Genomic DNA, 17041 nt, shown 5'->3' with positions numbered 1-17041 from the left:
AAGAACGGCAGAGGACAACTACAGAGGTCTCAACCTGTACGTCTGAGCTAGGAACAGCCCTCCAAGATGCGTGCGTGTGCAATGAAAATCTGCTCCGACTCCTGCAAGGTCTGGAGGTGGCAGCTGCCTTGTGAAGCGAACAGCAAGCCCATAACATGGCAGGCACGTTTCATAAAGTCAGGCCTTTTTTAGGTCCATTATAGTTATGTGTGCCTAAAAAGGGAATCGGCGCTATCACGGCCCATAAAGGCGATGCCAAGACAGAGCTAACGTGCATCATAAAGGCGATGCCAAGAACGTCCTAAAACAGTCGTGGTAAAAGCATGAGGATGAGGAAGGGGTTGTTTGTTTATTTTTAGCATTCAAATGGGGCTGGAAAGCATGCCCAGCCCTGCAGAGCTTCCTTTATTCCTCCCTGGCCGAGACAATACCAGACCCGCTGACAGCGTTTGTGGATGCAAAGCTGTTGAGACAGCTGGGAGAGTTTACCCAGAGATATTAGTTCATCACATTCATATTAAATTGCAGCCTCTTCCTGACCAAACAGAAAAGCGCTGAGGGCCATGCAAATGGCTTTGTCGTCCTCCCTTGGGTAGTGGCAATCCAGCTCTTGCGAACAAAAGGCTGCAAATCCCAAACAGATTTCCAAAAAGAAACCTTTGGTTGAAGGGGATGGTCCTGAGCGCCCGTGGTGCCGGAAGTCCTTTAACTGCGGCCGTGCCGGGGCCGGCAGCTTTTCATCGCTGTCATCTATTTACTAAAACCCGGACGGTCTCTAGCAAATGTCTTGTGTAAATGAGAAAGTTGAACGTGCCCTTGGAATAAATTACTAGAGAGCCATTCATAAACGAGCAATTACGTGGTGGCACCTGATACTCTCTTCAGCTCATCCAAGAAAACGGGCCTCACCAGAAACTGCTCCTCGTAAAACAATCCAAGAAGAGCGATCTGGCTTGGAAACAAGCCCCACTATTAACACCTCCGAAGGGGATTCCTTCTGGGCCCCCATCTAGGGACCTCAGACCTGGAAACAGAGGAGTTTTCCTATGAGCTAAATGCCAGAGTTCCTCAGGGGCAGCCTCTACCTTTTGCATTAGTCCACCCTTTGCATTTGCATTAGTCCACCCTTTGCATCTGCATTTAGTTCTATGGACTAAATCGAGAGAGGACTCATGCAAAGGGTAGGCGCTGCTGCTGAGGAGCTCTGCCGTTTCCTAGAGCAGTGGTTCTCAACCCTTTTGGACTTGTCACCTTTTGTTCAACACCGGGCAATCCTTGGCGACCGCCACCTCTTAGCCTTTATCCCTTATGCCAGAGGGGTTGCTCTGAAGCCCACTACAGTCCATGGAAGATCCTGTGCTTTAATAAGCTTCATCACACGATGAGAAACACCCTGTGTAGCACATCACTCCAGTGACACAGCCATGCTCCCTGCCATGTCCTCAGTAGCTCAAAGCCACCTTTTCAGCAGAATAAATCCCCTCTGTATTGTCTCCTTTTAAAAAAAACCAAAGCCTTGTAATTCATCTTGGTTCCCAGCAGTAGTCAATGAAAAACTAAGAAAGCATCTGTGCGCTTTCCAGCATAAATGTTAATCACCAAACTTCACTGGCAAGTTTCCCTGAAAGCAAACTTGGAAGTATCGTCTCCAAGAAAAGATGGTGTGGCCTTTAGGAGAGCTGATACCAACACGTCAGCTGTCATCATCTTAAAAGGCTAAATTAAGCATCTGACCACAGTTTAATTTCTGCAAAAAATCCATGCTAATTTAAATTGCTTTAGATTTAATTAAAAATGCTTTTGTATTGAGCTAATAATGTAACTCTGGTAATGAGTATCAAGTGGCATCTAGAGGGCATATTTAAAAACTAATCTGGTGAATAAATAGAGCTAATTAACAGTTAGAATAATGCTTTATGATTATCCTTTGTTTATAAATGCTGTTGTGTTCAGTATGTTATTAAATGAAATTGGTAATTAATGCATATCAAAGATATTTTCCACTGAGCTTTTATTAAAGGCTCTCTCAGACGCAACACCTTGGAGAAGAGCTGCGCTGGTTTTTAGGGGGAGGAGGGAAGGAGGCAGGGAAAGGCCACGGTCTGGTTTCCCCTTCATGCACTTGCCTAGCCCCTTGCTGGGGCTCTCTGCACAGCAGCGGTGGTCGATCTACACCTGCCCGCTGAGCACGGGGCTGCACATCTGGCTGGGGGACCAGAGTCGCCCCAGGGCCCCAGCCAGTCTCCAAACTGAGTCACGACAATGGGTGCACGTTCAAGGCAGGGACCCTCAGCATGCAGGAGCACCGAATCCCTTAGCGGTGCACAGGGAACAGGAGATCCAGGGTCTCGGCCCCTCCATCACCCCGTGGAGATCTGAATCAGTGCCCTGGACTGATAAATAAAGCATGCTAATGACCCTGCTGCAAGCTAGGCACTGCCCAGAGCTCCCCGCCCCTCCTGCTGAGGACGGACCAGTGGTATGTGGGTCCAGGAGGAAAGTAAGTTAGAGCAAAGGTCTCTCTGTAAAATGACTCCTGCTCTGGAGGGGCGAGATCTTGGTCTCTGCTCCCGCAAAAACAGAAAGTAGACTGGTGTTACCTTACCATTTTCGCCAGCGAGTAATGAATGCAAGGTGGAGCGCACCCGCTGGGGAGTACGCCGGGGAACTGCGGCCTGGTGGTTACAGCACTCTGCTATAAAGCAAAGGACATGGGCTCAAACCTCCTTGGACTAAGGTCTTCCACTCCCTGGCCTAAAGGGTGGTCGGGGCTCGCCGTTTCCTTTCCTCCAGCCAGCACGTGTGCATTTTGCCAGAGATGGGAGCAGCACGCTGGATCGTGCTTGAGTGCCCAGTTACTGCAGTTTTGCCTGTGCCACTGAAGGGCACGATGGTCAAATAGGATGGAGCTTGCTCTCAGTTTCTAACTGTCCATTCTGTCACATGGGGAAAACAGCTCAAGCTGAGGGGCTTGGGAGCAGGGACAATAAATACATTAAGAGCTGGAAGATGCAGAGGCACTGAAGGCTGCAGAAGTGCCTGAGAGGGAGAAAGCCTGAGTGAGCCATTGCTGCAGCTTCCCAGGGCTCGTGACATAGTATACTGTTACTGGCCTATACCAGCAGCAAATGACTACCCCCTTCCTTGCACACCTACATGCCTGTACATGCTCACTTGCACACCGACCTTTGCACTGTCTCTAGCATGCAGAGGCTCAGCTGAGTGACGACAGGTTTTAAACAAACAGGCCGAAGAGCTCAGCTGCTAGTTAGGCAGGCAGATGACGGACTCAACACAGCCAAAAGCTTCCACTTTTCTCCAGACTCCTCCAAACTAGCTCATCATTGCCATTGAGGATGATCTTCTTCCATGACTGTCTTTTCTGTGGGTCTGAACATAACTACTGAGGCTTATCCAGGATCAACAGACTCTGTTGCAGCTCGGGCATGTGCTTCCATTCAAGGTGGGTGGCTCTGGGTTGATTTGGGCCGCGACACGCTGTTTCTCCCACTCCCATTTTTCCATCTCCTATCGTTGTCGGGAGGTTTCAAAGTACTGAGATCCTCGCAGCAGACTCTTCCTCCATTTGGGGCAGTCCTGGGTAGAGGACCTATCCAAACTAACTACAGTAGCTATGAAAACCGGAGGGGGAAGAACTGGGCTCCCGGTGTCCCCTTATGGCTAAAAATCACCATTCAAGGGGTGGTCTTGTTCTGTAAGCTGCACTGACTGGGGACCTCCAAAAGCTGCATCAAAGGCAGCCTGCACCCTACTGCTGCCCTTTCTAAAGGCCCTTTTGTTGGGTTTTTTCAAGCCTGAGAACCTGAAGCTGAAAGTCAGCCTCTGCAGAAAGCCCCGAGTTTCTTGTAATAAGGTTTCGGCACCTTTTCATGGAGCAAACTTTCCAAATCGACTCGCAGCAAGAACAAAAAGGAAGTCAGTCTTGTTAACAAGATGAAAAACGAGCCATGCATCCAGCTGCCGCTGCTCGAACCGCTGCAAGGCGACTTCCATGCCCGATCGCAGTGCCCCACCTCCCTCTGCAGCGAGGACGCATGGGGCAACCCTGACACAGCGATTAGAGGAATTTGCTCTCAAACTAGGTGGACCTGCTCAGGTCCAGATAAAAACACCAACCGGGCACATGGTGCAGCACTTCCCAGCATAGCAAGGCATCAGGGGAGCTGCTTCTGGAAGAGCAGGAAGACTGCAGAAGCGAGGGCGGAAAACCCCGCGGCGGGCATAGACTCTGGAGTGGTTGCAGCCCAAGGTTACTGACAGCGTACCATTAACTGTAATGTCATATCTTCTCTTCCTTGATGTCTCTTCTGAAGCCTGATAAAGCCCCAAGACTGCCTGCTGCAAACCGAAATAAAAGTGCACCATACCAGTGAGCATCGTCTCTGCTCCCACACCTTGCACCCCAGGGAATGAATCACAGCAGAAACTCACACCGATATATCTAAAACTACCGTGGATTCCTCTACAGCAATTCAACCAAAAAACAGACAGTTTTGGAGCTGCACAGGCTGAGAAGCAGTATTTGCCAGAGGTACAAAGCTCCTGCTTGTTATCTGCTAATTATTGCATTGCTGACTAAGAAAAATAATCTGAAAACTAAGATCTTGGGAAGAACGAGTGGAGCAATCATGTCCTGACCTTGTCTCCCCTACATAATGGCTAACACGAACTTGGAGAAAGGCGCGGTGACCGGAGATGCGGGTGAACAGCTTAAACTTGTGGCACGTGGCCTGCAGCTTCGAAAGAGTGTATGTCTGTTGTAAAGGTCCTTTTTGATTTTCTAATAAAGGAGACACTGCAGCTTGGAAAGCCCCAAATTTGACCTACAAAAGCCATATAAACTTGCATAGACACATGTATATGTTTCCACATAAAAAGTGGCAGATATAGATAGGTTCATTACAGAGCTTTGCAGGTGGTTTAATTTTTTAACAAACATATAAATGCTGTTTCCCCCCACTAAAATATAACCAGTTCTCCATGCCACACTCATAGACAGAGCCAAATAGAGAGCACCACGGCGCAAAGCAAAAGATGTCGAGCTTCCAAGCTGGTAACGAGATACAAATATTTTAAAGGTATTTAAATCACCTTAATGGTTTCCTTTCCACCTAGGTTATGCACATGTACACGAAAGAGCTTGATGCCTACTGAGTAACGGCCACACCGACCTTGAAAGGAGGACATGATGCAGGAAACTCTGGGGACAGGGTTGCTCCAGGTTGCAGGGGCAGAGAGAGATGAGGCCCATGTCTGCAGGAGGTTAGCAGGGGCCCCAAAGGAAGCAAAGCTAGTTAAGAAGGCGGCACCGCAGAGGGACTCTGCCAGTCGAGACTGGTGCATGGAGGAAAGCGTCTGTCCACTGAGCTGGGCACTGAATTTATTGCATGCCAGCTAGCCTGCTGGAGCTCCCTGCATGGATGCCCTATGACTGAGCGCCCTTTCCAAGCACAGTAAGCTACTTATTGAGCATGCGCTAAGCACCCCATGGGTCCCTTCAGGGGCTCAGAGTAGAGCAGCCAGTGCACTGCAGATTCAGCCCCCAGCACAGTATGTTCCCTGTCTTAGCAGGGCCCAGGACCCCTGTGGAGTCCCAGCTGGCTCTGCCTCTCCTGGACCACTGCAGATGCCCAGCAGCGGGAAACCCGACTGCTTTCCAAACTGCCAGATCCACCCTCCGGTATCATGAATTTTGCCATGACGGCAAAATGCTTCTAGTCCACCTAAAGACTTGCTGAGCCTTCAGACAGGTGCAAAGGGAAGGAATGGGCAGCACATAATAAAGGCTCAGCAAATGCCGAGGGCCAAAAACCTCTCCTAAAACCAAGTGGCTCTTCTAAAACGCTTGGTATTTACTTTAAAATAAATCTAGAGTTTGCAGAAGGGTTCAAAGCAACAGATCTGGAGCCCTGAGGTCTGCATTCATCTACAGGACAGTCATGTCCCATCATTGTCTTTTACCTGTACCCAAAGGAAAAAGCCCCCTAACTCTTTGGCCCTTCTGTTGAGACTGTTAGACCACCTATGCGATAGTCCCTTCTCCTCGGGGAACTGGACTGAGAGCAACGTAATTTAGAGAGGCCGGCAAGCAACCAGCGCATGACAGCATGGCTGGGTCACAACCAGTTTGGGGCAGGTTCAAAGCAAGGATGAAAATGAAAGGCGTGTTTTAAAAGAGAATTTATACTTGAAAACCATTCAGAGACGGCATTAAAAGAGTTGTCCGGTCAAAGATCAGTTACCTAAAACTCGCAGCCTCTCTGCTCCGACTACCACTTCGTTGTCGTCTGCCGAAAACAGCAACTTTCCAGATGTGGTTTTGACCTCAAATTTTTGGCTGTGTGCTTCCACGGCTTGGGGACCTGCAAGAGAAGAAAAAACTGAGCGTGTGTTTCCTCTGGGGTGCTTTAAAGAAAATAGTAAGGAAACTTTATAAGCTGAATAGGCCTGAGTGGTGGGACTGTCCTAACAACTCTGCCAATACAATCTCAAAATGGATAGACCTGTCACCAAGGCCTGTCCCCTTCAGAGTGTGACCGGGCAAGGAAATGGCAATAGCTTGATATTTTTGGCAGATATTTCAAACTATTACAAATTGCCCCAGTCTCTATTTACGCTCTAAGGAACAAAAACACTGTGCAACTTGGCACGACTGGGAGTTTTTGGATGAAAGAGAAAGCACGGGATGTTCTGGGCCAGGACGCACGGGCACAGGCAGAACTGTATGAGGATCCAGGACCTGCACGGCTAGTTTGTATGAAAGGGAGAAAACAAAGCAAGTCTGACCTCCCCTACGCGGCCTGGCTCAGTGCTGTGACGCAGCGGTTTCTTGCTTTCGGGCAGAGCCAGTGGACCTTGAGTGACAGGATGCTGGCATCAATACAGTCCAGTTCAAAACCAGCATCAGGCTTAGGGACAAACACTTCATTTTCCCATGTAAAATGAAGGCCTGGCCCATGCCCACTGGAATCGGCGTGGGCCACATGAGTCTGTCTGCTCCAGAGCCGCACGGTGCCTTTCCAGCGCAGCACCCTTCAGGATGATGCCTTCAGTACTGTGCATGGGACAGTGTGAATGGCAGCATCTTGAATATGCAGCAAGTTTCATGGCTGTCCAAACTTTCCCCTCATTGAGCTCTCCTCTTCCTTCTCCTGCTTCCCCCGGGATGCACGCTGATGATGGAAAGCCCCAGGCCGCGCTTTCTGCTGGGGAGCCCGACACGCGTTAGCAGCCCGCCTGGCACTTGCAGCACAAAGCGCTGGCCTCTCTGCGACTTGACCCAAGCAAAACTTTGTACCAGCCAGCTGAACCGTCCTCTCAACAGCCCAGCTTGTGCAAAGACAAGCTCTCCAGGGGGGCGATACAAGACAGAACAACTGGACTCATGTTTTTTGTTGCTGCCTGAGCCAACTCTCAGACAAAAGAGGAATGAAATTCAAGGGTTCAATGTTGCTAAGTGTGGCCTCTCACGGCACACAGGAAGCAGCCCACCCAGAGTGAGGTAACTAGATAAGACCACTGCTGTCTGCCCATGCGGTTTGGGGAGCCCAGGTGCTGCCCAACTATGCCCACTATTAACTGCGCGGGTGATGGCAGGTGCAGGAAAGTGTCTTGCCATGGAGAGCTCATCGCGTTGGTGCTCCATCGTACGCACCGGCAACCTGGGAGCGTTCTGCAGTTGGCCGAGGCCTTCGATTTAAACCTAGAAAGCCCTAAATGGAGCCAGGCTAGCGGAGAAGACGGCTGCCCTCCCCAGGATGTCCCCATGCAGCTGAGATCGGCAGAGCCGATTCAAATGGAGATCACTGCACTTCCAAAGAGGGGAGCGGCTGGCAGCACGCTCCCTGTTCAAGGCTTTCCTCAGCTTTGGGTTTCTCTTGCCCACTTCTGTATATGAGACCTGCCGCAAAACCCAACCTTACCCCGAGGCATTTAAGGAGAAGGTGGGTTGCAGAGTATCAGCGTCGTTACTGTACTATACTGTTATTACTGTCATCAGGATTCAGCGTCTGGGCTATGGAGCTGGAGATAACTAGGGAAGGATGTGCAGCTCTGTTGTGTGTCATCGTGCCACTTTCCAGGACATTTAAATGGAGGCAAAGGCACTCCGAGCATGCCCAGAGCGGCTCCCGCAGTCCTTATGCATCCGAATGAACACACCAAGGCATCTGCATTGCACACAGCCATGGGAGGAAGGGCCACTTCCCCAAGAAACTGCCTCAGAGGGCTTCACTGAAGCTTACATGTTTCCTATCCAGTTGGCTGTCATGTTTCCCAAGTTGGCATTGATGCAGTATCAAAACAATCCCTGGCTACCTGCCCCAAAACTCCCATGCTGGATCCAGTGCCCGTGGCACCTGGTCTAGGACCCACGCCGTATGCAGGCCTGGGGTGAGAGCTGTGTGCAGGACTGGCTGGAGCAGGCACTGTGTGCCGTGTGTGTTGTGGAGAGCCTAGGGCATGCACTGCATGAAGTGCAGATGCTAGAACAGCTGGAATAGGCACCGTGCATGGCATGCATCCTGCATGGCGTGCATCCTCTGCTCAAATCAGACCCAGGGGATGAACCAAGGCCTGGATAATGTAAGCTGAACCAGGCCTGAAGACCATATGGTTGACAACCATGGTATACACCTTGCCCTGTATGTGCTGTGTCTGTGTATATGAGAGAGATAGAGAGCCACGTAGGAACGTCCAAGCTCTTTCAAAACAGAGGCGCTCCAGAGACCCACATATTCCACTGCAAATAAATGGCAAATGATCAACAAACTAAACAAGTTCATTTTGAATGTGAGAATCTGGGAGCTCAGGGTTGAATTTATTTCTCTCCTCAAGGCAATTTTCACACACGCGGCTTAAATCATTGCTTACTGAAGCTGTTTATTTAATTATTTAGGGCTCTGACTAGAGGCCAGATGTTATATAAGCAAGCCAGACAATCCAATCTCCTGTACAAACAACATGTTTATGGATTACCAGCCCTGCCACACAGCAATACTTCTCCCTGTCCCTAGACTGCCATATATATATATATATATATACACACACACACATACACACACACACATAATTTATATATATATTTTTTAAAGCGTTATACATGCGGGTGCCTGGAGCAAAAATCATACATGCACTCCAGTGCCTATGCATGTTGTGGATGCGTGAAACCTGGATTTCCCTGCAAACACAATGTGCTAAGAGTCCTTTATCAGCACACGGGGCTTGGGGACGGTAGTGTCCACACACAGGCACTCTTAATCAACAAGTTCCTGAGATCTTTGGCAAGTCAATGGTATCTTGGGACAATCCTGTGCCAATTGCAAATGAAATATCAAGCTGCATATTTTCTTCCTGATCCCAAGGTCACACAAGTGACCTTTTGTCTCCGCAATGACTTTCCCATGAAAACGATTCCCGGCTTGCTTACTAGAAGCGCGCAGCCAGCCGCTTCCCCAGCCCTGCTCCAAGGTGGGGCGAAGCAGAGCACCGGGATGTCGCTCCCCTCCCACGCGCTACTTGCCACTAGTCTCACACAGCCCTCTGAGCTCGTTTCCCCGGCCTTTCCCCCCTCGTTACCTGTTACAAGACGAGTGAGGACTTTCGTCTTCTCGTTGAGAATATTCACTGTAACGTTTCTGGCGGACTGGAAGTACAGTGGGTTGCCCTGAAACGAAAGCACGAGAGAGAGCATATGAGTCAGGCACCACGCTCCAGAAAGATGAGCACACGTGAGAAACCCTGCAGGCTCGGCTCAGTCGGATGCAGTTGGCTCCTACTTTCGTTGTGTGCATCCGGCACGGGAGAGCAACGAGCTGCCTGCACGCGATGCCAGCCCTCCCGGGTCATCCGACAGAGAAAGGCCACGAACACAGACAAGGTCTGGGCCTGCGCTGCCTCACACCTCTGTCAAAGCTGAGCACTGCGCCAGCAATGCCGAGCGAGCGCTGGCGGACAAATCTAGCTGGATACCATGTCACTTCTGCACTGTGCTCACGTTGCGAATGCCTAGTCTTGCTCCACTCGCTGCCTTGGATAGGAGGCAGGAAAGAGTCTCCCCTTGCTTTAAGAACGGCCAACATCATGGGAGGTGAGCGTGGATGCAGCTTTTACTCAAAACCATCTGTGTGACACGGGGTAGATCCGAGTCAAAGCTGCAGGGTGCCTGGCCATGGGGACTGGGTCTCTCTTGGGTTTCAGCAGTGCATTTGGTTATTCAAATCTTCAACATCTGCCTAATGTTCCTGACCGATGGGCTGGGGGTCAGTCAGTGTACATGGTGTGCAGATCAGGCAGTCCTAGCAAGAGCCAGTCTTGCTGGTATGCAGATACCGCTTTTAATTTTAACGCACTTACAAACCACCTGGCATATGCCATTGCTTGCCCTTTCCGCATGGATGGCCCTAGCTGTCACTCCTGGTTGCAGCGGAGCCACCTGAGAAGTGGATTTGACCCTACTGCTTCATCTCTTAACTTCTTTCATTTTAAATCCATCCCTGCAAAACAATAGGAACAGCTGCTGCAACACGGTTAGCTTCTGGCTACCTGGCACCTTCCTTTGCAGGTAGCCTACCCTGGTAAGAAAGGCTCCCCTTTCACCATGGGGAAAAACTGGTTCCTTCTGCACAAAGGGTCATGCCAGGGATATTTATCCAGTGAGAAGTGGCTTTTCAGAGGAAAAAAAAAACTGCAGGAGAAGAACATCACAGCTGTGTTCACATCAGTTATCCATTAGGAACTGTGTCCTTGCTTTCTGCCCTGAGCCTTTTGTCCAACTAAAGGGCATGTGGAAAGGCTGGGCACGCTGCTGGGGAAGGCAAAGAAATGCTGATGGGACTCAGAGCAGGGCCAGAGGACAGGGGAAAAGGTGCTGGGGAGGGACGACAGATTTGTGAAGGGGCCTGGCAGAGTGCTTAGAAACTAAACCTAAGAGGAGGAGACCATTACACACCTCCCAGCTACAATACCCCCAGAAATGAGATGGAAAAGGGAGGGGACAGGACACAGAGAGGTGCTGAACTGCCCATCAGCAGCAGAGCTAGGAACCCAAGCCCCGCTCCTTATGACCTGTCCAGCGTCCTGGTCACAGGCCTGCAATGCTGCCCGATAGCCTGTTTTCACCCAAAATAACCCAGAATTTTGTAGTTTCATAGTTGCTAAAGTCAGCTGGGACCTCAACAGATCATCGAAGCCAAACTGTATAGATGAGTAACATAACTACATTAATGTATTTCTATTGTAAATAGCAATCCTATTGATTTAGAAGGGCTTCTCTGAGGTGACTTTGCTGGACTTTTTGAAGGGCTCTTGGCTGGAGTCTTGTCAGGAGTCTCGGCTGCAGGTTTTTCTGGAGTCTTGTCCACTTTCTTAAAGAAAGCGTCCAAGGAAGTTTGGACAGATATTCTCCAGGGAGATGGGTGACCCAGCCAACTTGTTTGCTGGCGTGGCATCGCATCGGATCAAGTGTTGTAAAGTCAAAACTGATGTCATAAAGTTGAAACAAGCTGCCAATTTATAAATGTTGTAACTTGAAATGTTGTAGGTCGAGGACTGCCTGTATTCAGAGGAGCAGATCACTGTAGAAAGGATGTGGACAGTAGGAGAGAGTCCAGCGGAGGGCAATGAAAATGGTTCAGGGGCTGGGGGACAGGACTGGTGAGGAGAGGCCGAGGGAACTGGGCTGATTTAATTTGCAGAAGAGAAGACCGAGGGGGACTGAATAGCAGCCTTCACCTCCCTGCAGGGCGGCTGCAAAGAGGATGGAGCTGGGCTGGTCTCAGTGGGGGCAGATGGCAGGACAAGGAGCAATGGGCTCAGGCTGCAGCAAGGGAAGTTGAGGTTGGATATTAGGAAACATTTGTTCACTAGGAGGGAAGTAAAACACTGGAACAGGATCCCCAAATAGGCTGTGGCCATCCTTGGGGGTGTTTAAGACCCAGGTAGACAAAGCCTTGGCTGGGATGCTGTAGTTGGGGCTGGTCCTGCTTGGAGCAGGGGGTTGGACTAGATGTGACCTCCTGGGGTCCTTCCCACCCTCGTTGTCTCTGATTTAATGATAAGAGGAGAGGCTTTGCTTGGAGACACCCTAGAAAGGAAAAAACCTGCCATTTAGAGAAAAGCTACTTGCTTGGTAAGACACCTGTATTTCCTCTGCTGTTCCTGAAAGTGCCTGTGCTGAGGTTTCTCCTCTCCGCACCCTGGCCCAAGCTGGATTGGTTGGATAATATGAAACATTAATGAAGCCACTGTGCCTTGTTTCACTTGACTTCAAATTGCCACTTTGCACTAAACTCCTTACAGGCAGATCCAGGTGCCTGCATGCAAAAAACAGATCTCGGTATGGACCAGGGATCTGCATGCTTGGAGCAGGTGGGACCAGAGCCTCTCCCGCGAATGACGCATCGAGCGCATTCTCCTGACAACCGCGTCTGCAAAAAGCAAACGCCAAAGGCACGTGTACGATCATTCATAAAGTACAAAACCTCTTGCATTAACGGGCACAACTATCTGTGTTGCATCTTCCTATGTACTCAACCAATCAGGGAACAGAAAAAAAGAAAACCCTGTGCAATTTATCCGACCAATTACAATTAAGCCACAGGGGTTTCATTCTGAATATTCCCAATGCACTTACTGTGCAAAGAAAATAAATCAAAAGGGATTGAATACATCTGAGTTATGCACAAACTGGTGGGACCCGTGATTTGCTCACAAATGTTTTACAAGCAGTCAAGTGGAAAATTTGCCTGAATTATCATCATCCTCATTACTGAGTTTGCTCTCAGTTTTCCTTGAGGCCTGACTGACTCACCCCTATCGAGATGCTGCTGCAATAGCCATGGAGGTATGAATGATATCACAGAGCTGGCAGCACAGCAGCACTGGTGGTTTCCACACACAGCAGGGCTCGAAGGAATATGTGTTTTTTTAATGCTCAGTGGTCTGGATCTTGAAGTTCCTTTTTAGGCCAGAACTCCCCATTACGCTGTTTCGCCAGAGCAAAGGGCTTCTGATTGAGCTGAAACTTTGTCAACGAGGAAACCTTGTAAAGGAAAACTACGGCAAACAAATGCAGTATAATGAAGGTCTGAAGGCTTGATGCGACTCTGATCTTTACTATTTATTCACTGTCTGACCTTGGGCATGTCACTGCAGTTCACCATGTCTCAGTTTCCTCGTCTAGAAAATGAGACAAATCATTCTCAGCCATCTTTGTAATGTGCTTTCAGATCAGCAGATGAGACGTGCAATGGATGCAAGTACAAGGTATTACACTCTAATACCAAGACACGATGTCTGAAATACGTCCCCAGTTTGGGAGACAGAATCTCTGCAAAACCCGGGAAGGTTGGAAAGTTTAACGCATGCAGCATTGACATCTAAAATGACCATAACAAGAGAAGTTAGGGACAGGACACCGGCAGTGACTTTTTATTATTTTGTTCAGTTCTCCCCTACAGTATCTGTGCTCTGTTTTCTAGGGCCCAAGATACACATCGATTATTTCATGTTTAAAGGGAATGAAATAAACACATCTCCAGTTTATTATTCCCTTGCTTTTGCATTGCTTTCCTCTGACACCTCATCTGTAGAGCTTTTGAAATAGCATTTTTTACTGCTGCATCTCTAATTTTGCACTGATAGATGGGTGGACACTTTTAAAAGATGGAACCCAGGTGAACTTACAGTCAGGGATAATACTGTAATCATCAAAACCATCTTATCACAGGTTAAACATGGTTCATGCTATGACCTCTCTCACTTGACTTTTGTTGCAAATAGACTGAGTCCTCTGAAAAGACTCCTGTGCCGCCTTTTGGTCTTCATTAAGGTAGAAAAATAGTCTGAGCTACATGACTGGCTCAGTTTCAAACTCCATCACTGATCTGCATAATGAAAAGTTGCTCGAGAAAAATCCTAACTAGATAAGCCAAGAGGTTGTGCCCATCCAAATAAGACTCAGTACATTACTGACCATGCCGTGCCGACCCCCCGCAGCCACCTACTCCATGGATGCAGATCTCTGCTTTCAGACAACCACATTTGGTTGATAGAAGAGATGTGCATTTATTGGTCTGTAGGGAAGGAATATTTCAAGCACTTAAAGTAATGCCTGCTCACATTTCCATACCTCCTTTCCCATTAAGAAATTAATAGGAAGAGAACAAAATATTCCCCGTTGCTGGAAATGCTGCACGTTTTACCTCCGCTGTCTTTCTGCTTGCACACACAGCAACACAAGCATCACCCACGCAGCCCTTGCAAACACTTCCCAATCTCTGCTAAAATTCAGGTATGCTCCCAGCTGCTCCTCTGGCCAAACTCAAACCAAATGCAGGTGCATCAATTTGTGTTTCATTCTTAAAACAAGTGGTGAAGCAGGAGGAAGAAGGGGAGAGAGAATTTTTGTGCAGTTTTCTGACTCTTTCACATTAACATAGTACCACATCAATTGCTCTGATGTATTAGAGTACAAGGAAATATCGATTGATACAATATAATCCCCACAATAAAAATTAATTATCAGTAGTTCGGGCTTCAGAGCTTCTATTCATACTAGACTAATACCCTGCTGTAAACCTAACAGATCTAAATGTAAAAGAGTGGGACAAGATGAATGACCAGGTCTAACTAGAATCATAACATTGTCATAAAAAGGCACGTTGGGTTTTCTACAGTACAGTAATGCACAGTTGCTCAGTTCTGCTCTTCCCAGATGCGTACACTTCAGCTTATAGTCTGATACACAAAAAACCCTCCAGAGGATGGACAGACGGACATTGACTGCAACAGACTCTGCATTAGCTGCTAAGTTTCTTCAGAGGGAAGGAAGAAACAACAAAAAGGACGGGTCTTTGCTTCTATCAAGATGCTTCGTGCAGATTTTTCAGGTAGTCAAATTAAAGGTAAAATATACCTGGCATTGCCATTCACAAAACCTTAGGCACTCAACGATTTTAGACTGACCTCACGTTTTAGCACCTGTATTGCGTCTGAGACGTTGCCAAGTCTCTCATTTTCCCCCCTGCACAGTCACACACACAGATGAAAAGGCGTCGTTACTGACCCCAGGTAACACGACCCTCTGCTCTCAGCCCACTTGCCAACGTGGGTGCAGTCTTTATGGCAAGACGTGGATACTATAACTCCGCTCTCTTTCTACGTACTTCCAGCTGATGTTGGTGATGGGGGATGTTGCCAGAAGTTACAAATCATGTCTACTGTAATTATACCATAGCACTTCATTGAACAATAGCTTTTGATTTAACTTCCTACAGAACTTCTTCTGCATGTTAAATCATGGCTCACCTCCCCCACAGTGCTATTTTATATGACTTTTTTTTTTTAAAGTAATTTGATCATCTCAGAGAAGTTGAGACAGATACTTGCATGAATAGCAGTGACAACAGGATGCAATCATACCCCTGATGAAGGGATAATGCCCATTTCAGGGTGGGATTTTTAAAGGAGTCTATGGAAGCTAGATACTCATCCCCTAGCCCAGATCCTTTGCTGTAGCAGACACAGAAATACTGTGCCTTACTTGTATTTGGCATTAATACACCCCCGATGGCCTCTCTCTCATGCAACTGTTTATGGATATGAGCTAGTACAGGAAACCACAGATGCTCAATTCATTAAAATGTGGGACATATGCTCCAAGATACAGTATTAGAAAGGCACAACACATATGTCAATACAATATAGTCTGTTCTCTAACTAATCAGCTAGCTATTCAGTAGCATATATGAGACTTCACAAGGGGTATTGACTGATTGCTACCTAAGGCAACATGAATTATAATACCTTGCCTTGTGCCATTCACTGGCTCATTTCAGAACAGATGCCAAAAGCTCTGAGATCAGAGATCGCACCAGGGAGGACGCTGACTAGTAGCCTTGAGGTACAGCCCAAGTAATTCGAACCTGTGCTGTCTTTAAGAGAATTAGATATTTCATGTAGGCTTCCTTGGATTGATCTTTAGGGATTACAAAAAAAAAAAAAAGTATGAAAGCTTGCTAAATTTCAAGAAGCAATTTAAAAATAGCACACCAAAGTCAATATTTTTACAGCCCAGGGGTGCCTGAACACACCACAGGGTTTAATCCTCATTAAATTAAATAGGTTTATAACATTTAAAATTGTTTACTTTTGGAGTTCCACATCAGTGTTTGCACACACTAGGTTTTTGAACAAATTAAGCCCAGTGTCCGTCCGGTGCCACAGGAGAGTGGGATGGTCCAGCAACTGCGGCCCCCCAACTCCATTCTCTGCCACACAGCCATGTTAGCAGAGAGCCAGCAAATGGCACAAGAAAAAGAAAAAAGCAGAAGTAATTCGAAAGCAAAAGCAATGTGAAGGGATGAACTACAAAAAAGTTGCAGCACCGTGTGGTGGACAAAGAGGCTAATAACACATATGTGTGCCTTTGTATTTGCACGCAACAAATCCACAGACACAATACTTTCATTCGTGCCAAGCTAAACTAAACTACATCCAAGGAGTTTTACTTTAATGCTCCAGAAAGACTTTTAAAGCGTCCGGAAAACCCACTTGTGCAAACAGTCATGCCTTTCCAATGTAAGAAAGGGCAAAAAACGTTGCGTGTACAAAAGCCCCAGGAGGTCAAAAGGGGCGGTTTCAATTGGGTCAGGTAGATTCTGGAAATATTAGAAACAGAAAAGTCAGGCCTGGAAGGGACCTCAGGTCACATCTAGACCAAACTCTGGCTCAAGGCAGGATCATCCTCCTCTATACCATGCCAGACAACTGTCTGCTTGACCTGGTCTTAAACACTTCTATGGATTTCATAGACATTTGGGCTGGAAGGGACCCCGGATGATGGATAGTCCCGAGCTTCATAGGAAGCTTGTTCCAGTACTTGGCCACCTTCAGAGTGAGACAGTGCTTCCTAACACCCACCCTAAATATCCCTTGCTGCAATTTAAGCCTGTTGTTGCTTTTTCTCCCCTGACTGGTGGGGTAATGGGTCACTTTAAGTTGGCGAGAGGAGAGGTGACTG

The 17041-nt window shown here is 48.0% G+C and overlaps 1 protein-coding gene across 2 annotated transcripts in view; it reads right to left on the bottom strand.

Annotated features, from left to right (window-relative positions):
* Positions 1 to 17041, bottom strand: part of SGCD (sarcoglycan delta) — a 241655-nt gene that overhangs the window by 52216 nt on the left and 172398 nt on the right. For both annotated transcript variants that reach the window (XM_019535275.1, XM_019535276.1), the window contains exons 4-5: positions 9598 to 9685; positions 6264 to 6383 (exon numbers count right to left, since the gene is read on the bottom strand). In XM_019535275.1, the coding sequence (XP_019390820.1) occupies positions 6264 to 6383; positions 9598 to 9685 (208 nt within the window). The remainder of the gene's footprint in view (positions 1 to 6263; positions 6384 to 9597; positions 9686 to 17041) is intronic.

The sequence above is a fragment of the Crocodylus porosus genome, unplaced genomic scaffold (assembly GCF_001723895.1).
Source record: "Crocodylus porosus isolate Cpor-Errol unplaced genomic scaffold, CroPor_comp1, whole genome shotgun sequence".
Taxonomy (NCBI): Eukaryota; Metazoa; Chordata; order Crocodylia; family Crocodylidae; genus Crocodylus; species Crocodylus porosus.
Note: the sequence above shows the minus strand (reverse complement) of the source record. Positions and strands in the feature narration are given on the sequence as shown.